This window comes from Otolemur garnettii, unplaced genomic scaffold (genome assembly GCF_000181295.1).
Source record: "Otolemur garnettii isolate 467f Iridium unplaced genomic scaffold, OtoGar3 scaffold00001, whole genome shotgun sequence".
Taxonomy (NCBI): Eukaryota; Metazoa; Chordata; class Mammalia; order Primates; family Galagidae; genus Otolemur; species Otolemur garnettii.
The window spans coordinates 71,429,293-71,437,908 of NW_003852396.1; the positions used below are offsets into that span (position 1 = coordinate 71,429,293).

At 52.3% G+C, this 8,616-nt stretch overlaps 1 protein-coding gene across 1 annotated transcript in view; it reads left to right on the forward strand.

Moving 5' to 3' along the window:
* Positions 1-7,497, forward strand: part of CREB3L1 (cAMP responsive element binding protein 3 like 1) — a 39,305-nt gene extending 31,808 nt beyond the window's left edge. The window contains exons 6-12 of the mRNA XM_003781264.3: positions 397-546; positions 693-751; positions 935-1,003; positions 3,406-3,505; positions 4,421-4,547; positions 6,931-7,198; positions 7,369-7,497. Of these exons, the coding sequence (XP_003781312.1) occupies positions 397-546; positions 693-751; positions 935-1,003; positions 3,406-3,505; positions 4,421-4,547; positions 6,931-7,198; positions 7,369-7,405 (810 nt within the window). The 3' untranslated portion in view covers positions 7,406-7,497. The remainder of the gene's footprint in view (positions 1-396; positions 547-692; positions 752-934; positions 1,004-3,405; positions 3,506-4,420; positions 4,548-6,930; positions 7,199-7,368) is intronic.
* The last annotated feature ends 1,119 nt before the right edge of the window (positions 7,498-8,616 follow it).

An 8,616-nucleotide genomic window follows, 5' to 3' on the forward strand; every position in this document is an offset into this window, starting at 1 on the left:
AGATGGAGGTTGCTGTGAGCTGTAATGCCACGGCACTCTGCCCAGGGGGACAGCTTGAGGCTCTGTCTCAAAAAAAAAAAAAAAAAAAAAAGATTACAGCGGGGTCTGAGGGGTACTACTTAAAGAGACTTGGAAAAGTGAACTTAGAGGCTATGGGCTCAGTGGAGGAGATCCAGGGAGTCCCCCCAAACGGTGTACTGACATACGGGGCTCTCAGCACCACCCTAGCACGTGATATGTATTACTGGGTTTAACTCAGGCCCAGCCGCTCTTCAGATAAGGAAACTGAGGCTCAGAGTTGAGTGCCTCGCCTGGGTCATATAGACAGTACACGGCAGAGCTTGAGTTTGACCCCAGCGCTGTCTGTTCCTAACCTTCACATCCTACATCCCACAGAAATTACAGGGGACATCAGGGCCACTGCTCCTGACAGAGGAGGAGAAGCGTACCCTGATCGCTGAGGGCTACCCCATCCCTACGAAACTCCCCCTCACCAAAGCTGAGGAGAAGGCCTTGAAGAGGGTCCGGAGAAAAATCAAGAACAAGGTAAAGCCTGAGCCAGCTCCGGCCCTGGGGCTTCCCTGGTGGGTGGAAGCCTCTGCTCCCCTGGTGATGCCAGTCCTAAAACTGGGGGAGGAGAGCAGGAGGATTCGGGGCAGTGGTAACCCTTGTTTGGGGGCCTCTTCCTCTAGATCTCAGCCCAGGAGAGCCGCCGTAAGAAGAAGGAGTATGTGGAGTGTCTAGAAAAAAAGTAAGGATCCTGGGAGTGAGGGGGTCCTGGCCCCACTCCCCCCTCCCCGAGCTGCCCTCCTCAGTCCTCACTCAGGGGCGCCACAGGCAAGGGGCACAGGCAGTGTGATGTTGGTGGGCTGGGCTGAGGGGCCATAGTGAGTCTGGGGGCCGCCCTGAGCCTGTGCCTGCTTGACCCCTACAGGGTGGAAACATTTACATCAGAGAACAACGAGCTGTGGAAGAAGGTGGAGACCCTGGAGAATGCCAACAGGTGTGTGGTACCATCTGCATTCCACCTGGCCCTGCCCTTCTGCAGCCCCCACCTAGCTCTGCATAGCTCTGAGAAAAAGAAGAAAGGAGAGATAACCAAGTTTAGGATGACAGGGGCCCCAGAAAAGTCCCCATGGCCTAGGACTTCCCTGCATTCCCGCTTCTTCCTCACCTACATGTAACTCCAGGCACCTGACAGGGCTGGTGAGCTGCTTATGTGAGAATCATACAGAGCAGACATTTCCAGAGTGTGGTCCTCAGACCGGTACTAGCATCTCTTGGGAATTATTAGAAATGCTCATTCTCACGCCCCATGCCAGGTCTACTGAATCAGATGCTCCAAGGCTAGGGCAAAGCAATCTGTGTTATTATTCTTTCTTTCTTTTTCTTTTTTTGAGACAAAGTCTTACTCTGTCACCCTAGGTAGAGTGCTATGGCATCATAGCTCACAGCAACCTCAACTCTCAGGCTCAAGAGATCCTCTTGCTCCAGCCTCCTGGGTAGCTGTGGTTACAGATGACTGCCACAACACCCAGCTATTATTTTTAGTAGAGACAGGGATCACGCTCTTGCTCAGGCTGGTCTCGAACTCATGAGCTCAAGCAATCCATCTGCCTCGGTCTCCCAGAGTGCTAGGATTATAGGCATGAGCCACCACACCCATCCTAATCTGTTTTAATAAGCCCTTGGGGTAATTTACACGCACTCTAGTTTGAAAACCACTGGTATAGCTCCTCGCTACTCAAAGCCAGTTCCCCAGTCAGGCAATATCAGCATTACCTGGGAGCCTGTTCGAAATGCAGAATGTCAGGACTCCCCAGACTAAGTGAGCTGGAAACTGCATTTTAACAAGATCCTTGGGAGATTCACATGCACAATTAAGTTTGAGAAATGTTAGTATAGAGAGACCAGCACAGTGCCTGGCATGTAGCAGCTTCATAAAGTCGCAGCTCTGGGTTCTTGCCTTGCTCTGCCATTTTTATACCTCTGGGGAAATTGTTAAACCTCTCTGGGCCCGGAAGCATGATGTCTTGGGATTAATGTAAGGGTGTAATGAGACAGTCCCAGTAAAGACCCAGCATGGTACTTGGCACTTAAGAATGTGCAATCTGTGTTAGCTTTTATTCTTCTTTTATTATTATTATTCTGAATTCTTAGGAGTACACAGCCATGAGGCCATAGTAGCTCTTTAATCATTATCTTCTAGGATTAATTCCAATCACATAGACAACAGCCGGGTATGCAGCAGGTTCTCAACGAAAGAGTTTTTCCCTCTTTCCTTCTTTCTCCTCTCCTAGCTTCTACAGACACTCCTCTGTCCCGTCATTGGCCTGGACGCCCCCCACACACACCCCTCCCCCCTCTTCCTTGGCTAGGATTCTTTTCTCACCCCAAATAAAACCGAGCCCTTGGAGTTATTTCGCCACCTGCTGTCCATTCTGGAAACTGCAACCACACGGGCGGGCTGGATGGAGGAGAGAGGTGGTTAAACATTTGCCCACCAGGCCTGTGCTGGACACCGTCTATGTGCACCCAAAAGATTCCACCCTGGGTGGGACCCATCCTCACCCTAAGAACACCCATAGTTACAGAAGGAGACTTACATGGAAATCTATAAAGTGTTACAGGTTCTGTGATAAAGCCAAAAACCAAGCTCGGCGCCTGTGGCTCAAGTGGCTAAGGCACCAGCCACATACACCTAAGGTGGCAGGTTCGAATCCAGACAGGGCCTGCCAAAAACAACAATGACGACTGCAACCACAAAAATAGCCGGATGCTGTGGCAGGCACCAGTGGTCCCAGCTACTTGGGAGGCTGAGGCAGGAGACTCACTTGAGCCCAGGAGTTGGAGGTTGCTGTGAGCTGTGATGCCACAATACTCTACCCAGGGGGATGGCTTGAGGCTCTGTCTCAAAAATAAATAAATAAATAAAACCAAAAACCGCAATAATATTAAAAAAGGCAATAGCTGCTGTTTATTAGACACTCACTACATACCAGGCACTATGCCAAGTAGATCCTCCTTATCAGTCCAAGGTGTTGTGGGGTGCCCAGGAGGGAAGATCAGTGTATCTGTGGCTAGTGTAAGGTAAGAAAAAGAAGACTGTCCTCAGCCCAGGTGGGGACAGGAACCCCACATTGGCCAGGAACGTCACAGGGCACTCCTGAGCTTCCATAGCGTGACCCAGCTATCTCCCATGAGGCAGGTCCCAAGTCCCAAGCCACTATACAGAGGAGCTGAGCAGGAACAGGAGATGACCTTTCCTTTCTTGACTGAAACGGGCACCTGGTATGGAGACCAAGTCTGGAGCCAGCCCAGTTGCCCCACACCCCCAGAGAGCTCCAGGAGGCAGAGATGCATACCAGGTCAGAGCCTGCTGAATGACCACTGTGCCTTCCTTAGGACCCTGCTCCAGCAGCTGCAGAAACTCCAGACCCTGGTCACCAATAAGATCTCCAGACCTTACAAGATGGCAGCCACTCAAACGGGGACCTGCCTTATGGTAGGTGCTTCCGTCCACCATGAGCCCACAGGAGGATAACTCTTCCCTAGGCTGGCTTTTCGGGGGGGGGTGGGCAGAGCTTTAAGGGATTGGTGATGTCATGGGCAGCATCACTTTAGTAAACCAATCATTGCCTGGTAGGTTGGCTCTGGTGGACCCCAGCTGCCTTCTCTGAGCCTATAAGCCTTCTGCAACTCTACCTTCCATGCCCAGTTATCTTGGTACGGATGTGAAGGTGATTCCAGTGAGCCAGCTAGGGATGGCAGGGCAGGCTCTTAAAGAGGTTGCTTTCACCAGCTTTGTAGAGTGAAGGACTTGGGGAGACGCAGGGAAGAGTGGATGTAGTTCCTTCTGGAATGGACAGCAGCCAAAAGACTGAGCAAACCCCTAAAAACCCAGAAGGGTGCCCAGGGTATGGCTCAGGCCCCTGCTAGTTCTTGTCCCATACTACCCTGGAAATGTCCATCCTGTTGTCAGTCACCTGGCTCAGCACTGCCCTGGCATCCTGCCATCCTCTAGCTGCAAGTGGCAGGACCAGGATATGGGCAGCGGGTAGTGTGAGCTACCTGACTTGCAGCTCCTCCTGCTGACCATGTGACACGGTGACATGTCCCACTCCCAGGTCCCAGCCACAACCCCGCCTCCACCTACCCTGTTCTTCCTTTCCTGATTCCTCCACCCTGGGCTACTTCTCTTTGGTTTCTAGCACTGCCTATGGCTCCCCCCACCCCCTACAATGGGCTGGGATGGCCTGAGCAGAGGGTGTGGGAGATCCCACAGGTAGCAAGTAGAGGCTGGATGACATTCTGAGACATCTGTACCACTGGTTTGGAGAGAAGCATTGGGGGTGGTTAGGGCTACAGCCCCACCTTGCCCCAAATGTGACACCACTCTCTCTTTCTCTCTGCTTACCAGGTAGCAGCCTTGTGCTTTGTTCTGGTGCTGGGCTCCCTTGTGCCCTGCCTTCCTGAGTTCTCTTCCAGCTCCCAGACTGTGAAGGAAGATCCCATGGCCTCAGACAGTGTCTACACAGCCAGTCAGAGTGAGTGCCCTCCTGTCCTGCCAGCTCTCTAAGCCAGGCTGCCCTCCCCCAGTCCCAACTTCTGGGCAGAAGCCAAACACAAAAGAGGAGACAAGTTTGGAGTTGGCATCATCTCATTCTACCTTCTCCTTTTCCAGATGGGGAAACTGTGGCCTAAAGAGGGTCAATGATCTGCTGAATGTTAGTGGCAGAATTGAGACTAGAATACAGAGCCCCTGATCCATGGCCTGCCTCCCAGGGACCCTCAGGAGTAGCCTGTGGGAGGTGGATTTTTAAGGAATGTCCCAGCCTCAGCCTGCAGGTATTATGGTGCACGTGGTTATGGGGCACCTGCTAACACCGTCAGTATTTCACAACAGGAACAGCAAGTGAGTTTCAGCTCAAGGGCCATTCCAGTAAGGCAGTGGCTGCCTGAAGCACAGTGTTAAGAAGGACTCTGAGGCACCATCCAGAAGCAACAGGAAGGAGTGTCATAGTCCACTGCTCACCTGTGGCAGGGTAGAGGAAGGGCCATGTCCATGAGAGATGGTGAGGTGAAATGGTTAGTGGCATGGAGCGTTTAGAGTCAGTCCTAACTGTCAATGCCGCTTGCTAACAGTGGGATCTGGAGCATGTGTCCTAAGCTCTATAAGCTTTCATTTCTTTGTCTGGAAAATGGGAGTTGCAATTCTGCACTCACTGAGCCATGGTTGTTGGGGAGACCAAAGAAGAAGCTGCGTGTGACACTCGGCTTTTTTCAGAGGCACTCGCAGGAGCAGAGAAGAGATACACTGTGGGGCTGGTGAGAGGAGAACTAGGGTCAGGCAGCCAAAGAATAACGTGGATTTCAGAAAACTCTTCAGATGGACCTGCAGAGGGAATCCCTAGCTGTCCTTGGTCACATGTCAAGAATCACGTATCTGGCATAGTAGGAGGAGGAAGAGGAAACAGATGCGAGGTCAAAGAGAGGGGAGATCAGGGAGGAGTGAGTTTCCAGAAGGAGGGATAATGCAGGGAGGCTGTGCAAGACTCCAAGGCCTTCAGGGAGGAAGCCAGCATGGGAGGGTAGGGGAAGAGGAAGCGAGGGCGAGAGTGAAAGCCACTCTCTAGACAAGTGCAGCCTGAGAAGGAGAGAATAGTTTGGTTGCTATGGCAGTGGGCACCAGCCAGGCAAGGTCTTGAGAGCCATATGTCTCCTTTTCCAAGGCCAGTGGAGGGAAGGGAGTGAAAGGGGGATGCGGATGAAGGAGAAAGTCAGAGTGAGAGGAGGCCAGGGAATGAATGAGGCCCAGATGTGGGCAGGGCGATGAGGAAGCAGGTGGCTTCAGAACAGGCTGGTGTATAAAGCTAGTGCATTGCACAATTCCAGGAACAGTCTTTCCCACAGACTAGGAGGTCATGGCTGGCAGAGCTGAAAGGGAGGTCACTGACCCTGAGCCAGGCAGACCTAGGTTTGCATCCTGCCTTCAGTGAGGACTACAGTGGGACAACTTAGCTGAGTACCTGGAACCTCAGTTACCTGCTGTGGGAAGCAGGTCTAAAGAAATCTCATTCCTGAGAGTTTCTGTAAGATTTTAATGGCTTGACGTAGGTTTAAGGGCATTGCATAATGCCTGGCACTTGCTGGGTGTCCAATAAGTGTTTGTTTTCTTTCTTGTCATTTCCCTGAAGGGCAAACTAGGGCCAAGAATGGGGAAGAGACTTATTCCAGGTCTCACAGAAAGGAAGTGGTGGAAGTTAGAGTCTAGCTCCCAAGAGCTTAAACCCAGTACCCTCTGCCCAGGAAGAGGTAACTCTAGGAGTACTTACTAAACGCAGTTTCAATCACTTCCTCTGCATCACCTCGTTTAAACCGCACATCTACATGGGGTTGATTCTGGTGTTCCTGTTGTACAAATGAGCTCTGCGGCTCGGCAAGGTTAAAGCATAAAGTGTGTGACTTCCCTAAGGTCACAAAGCTAAGAGGTGTTAGAGCTGGGATCTAGATTCAGGCCTATGGCTTGGCACCCGTGGCTCAAGTGGCTAAGGTGCCAGCCACGTACACCCAAGGTGGCGGGTTTGAATCCAGCCTGGGCCTGCCAAACAACAATGACGGCTGCAACCAAAAAATAGCCGGGCGTTGTGGTGGGCTCCTGTGGTCCCAGCTACTTGGGAGGCGGAGGCAGGAGACTCGCTTGAGCCCAGGAGTTGGAGGTTGCTGTGAGCTGAAATGCCACGGCACTCTACCCAGGGGGACAGCTTGAGGCTCTTGTCTCAAAAATAAATAAATAAAAATAAATAAAAAAAGATAGATTCAGGCCTATAAGATTCCAGGGCCTGAATCCTTAACTACTATGCCATGAATGTGACTGGGATGGAAATGGTACCTTGGCCACCCACAATTCATCCTGTACTCCCTCTCCAGTGCCCTCCAGAAGCCTCCTGTTCTACGACGAGGGGGCAGGCTCATGGGAAGATGGCCGCAGTGCCTTGCTGCCCATGGAGCCCCCAGACAGCTGGGAAATCAAGCCCGGGGGTCCAGCAGAGCAGCGGCCCCAGGACCACCTGCAGCATGACCACCTGGACAGCACCCACGAGACTACCAAGTACCTGAGCAAGGCCTGGCCTGAAGACGTCAATGGAAATGGCACCAACCCTGACTTCTCCCACTCCAAGGAGTGGTTCCATGACAGGTGGGTAGGGAGCCCCTTCTCTTCCTGAGGTCCCAGGCACCCCCCCTGCCCTCTCCCCTAGTCCCCACAATCTCTCAAGGCCTTGTCCCACCATATGCAGATCCAGCTTGCAGAAGGATAAGAGGGTTCCTACTGGGCAGAATCATCCCTGGCTTCTCTTCTCTTTCCAGGGATCTGGGTCCCAACACCACCATCAAGCTCTCCTAGGCCATACCAGGACACAGGACGTACCCCCGGCACCCAGAGGAAAAGTTGTCTTGCTCACTAACCGGGATCCGGCTCGTACCCCTTCCCCTGGAGCTTCCCGCTCCAGGAGAAAGGGCTCCACTTCCCAATCCTTGTTTGCCCCATATCTTGGCTGGAGCCTCCCCTCTCTGCCTAACATTCAGACTGTTCCCTTGGGCCAACCACTCTGTTCTCACTTCTCCCTCCCACAGCCATCCGTCCTTCTCAGATGAACCACTCACTGGCTACCCTTCCTCCTTTCTCACAGTGACCAACACGACCACCACCTCCCGCCCCCACACATGCACACAACCAGACACGTCACCACGCCCCTCCCCACAGACACCTCTGCCCCATCCCACTGTACAGAGACCAAGAACAGAAATTGTTTGTAAATAATGAACCTTATTTTTTATTATTGCCAATCCCCTAAGATATTGTATTTTACAAATCTCCCTCCTCCCTTTCCCCCTCCCTTGTTTTATATTTTATAAAGTTAGTGCGGGCTTTGCTGCTCCCTGGCCCAGGAAAGAGGGACCCTCCCACCCTCACCTGGCCTCCCCCTCGCCGCTGCCCAAGCCGCTGGGCCTTTTTAATTGCCAAACTGCTCCCTCCATTAGCTCAGCGCATGCTTTAAGAAGGCAAAATTAAAAAAAAAAAAAAGATGCAGCATCAATTCCTGACTTTGTGCCTTTCTTCGTGGTGGTGGTGGGGGGGGAGTGAGTAGGACTGAGGAAGACTAAGGGGTGGAGGAGTGAGAAGGGTAAGTTTATTCTGGGAGGGTACACGGGGAGTATAGGAGCATGAGAAGGTATTTCTGTTGTGCTCCCGCTTCCAGCCAGGTATAGAATTCAAACTGGACGGCCAAAGAATTCTGCTGCAAATCTCCCATGCCAAGGTTCCTCAGGGACCTACTATTGCTGAGTATCGAAGTGCATGAGCCACGGCCTTGGCCTTTGTGGACAGCAACTGCACGTGTGGGCCTACTGTGGGCCCGGCACTGTGCTAGGCACTTCACAACCGTACCTTCCAGTTTCTGGGTCCTTATATCCTTTGCCTCAGCTGGATTGAAGGCACAGATGTCAGAGTAAGAAGAGATTTTTTTTTTTTTTTGAGACAGAGCCTCAAGCTGAGCCCCTGGGTAGAGTGCCTTGGCTTCACTGCTCACAGCAACCTCCAACTCCTGGGCTCAA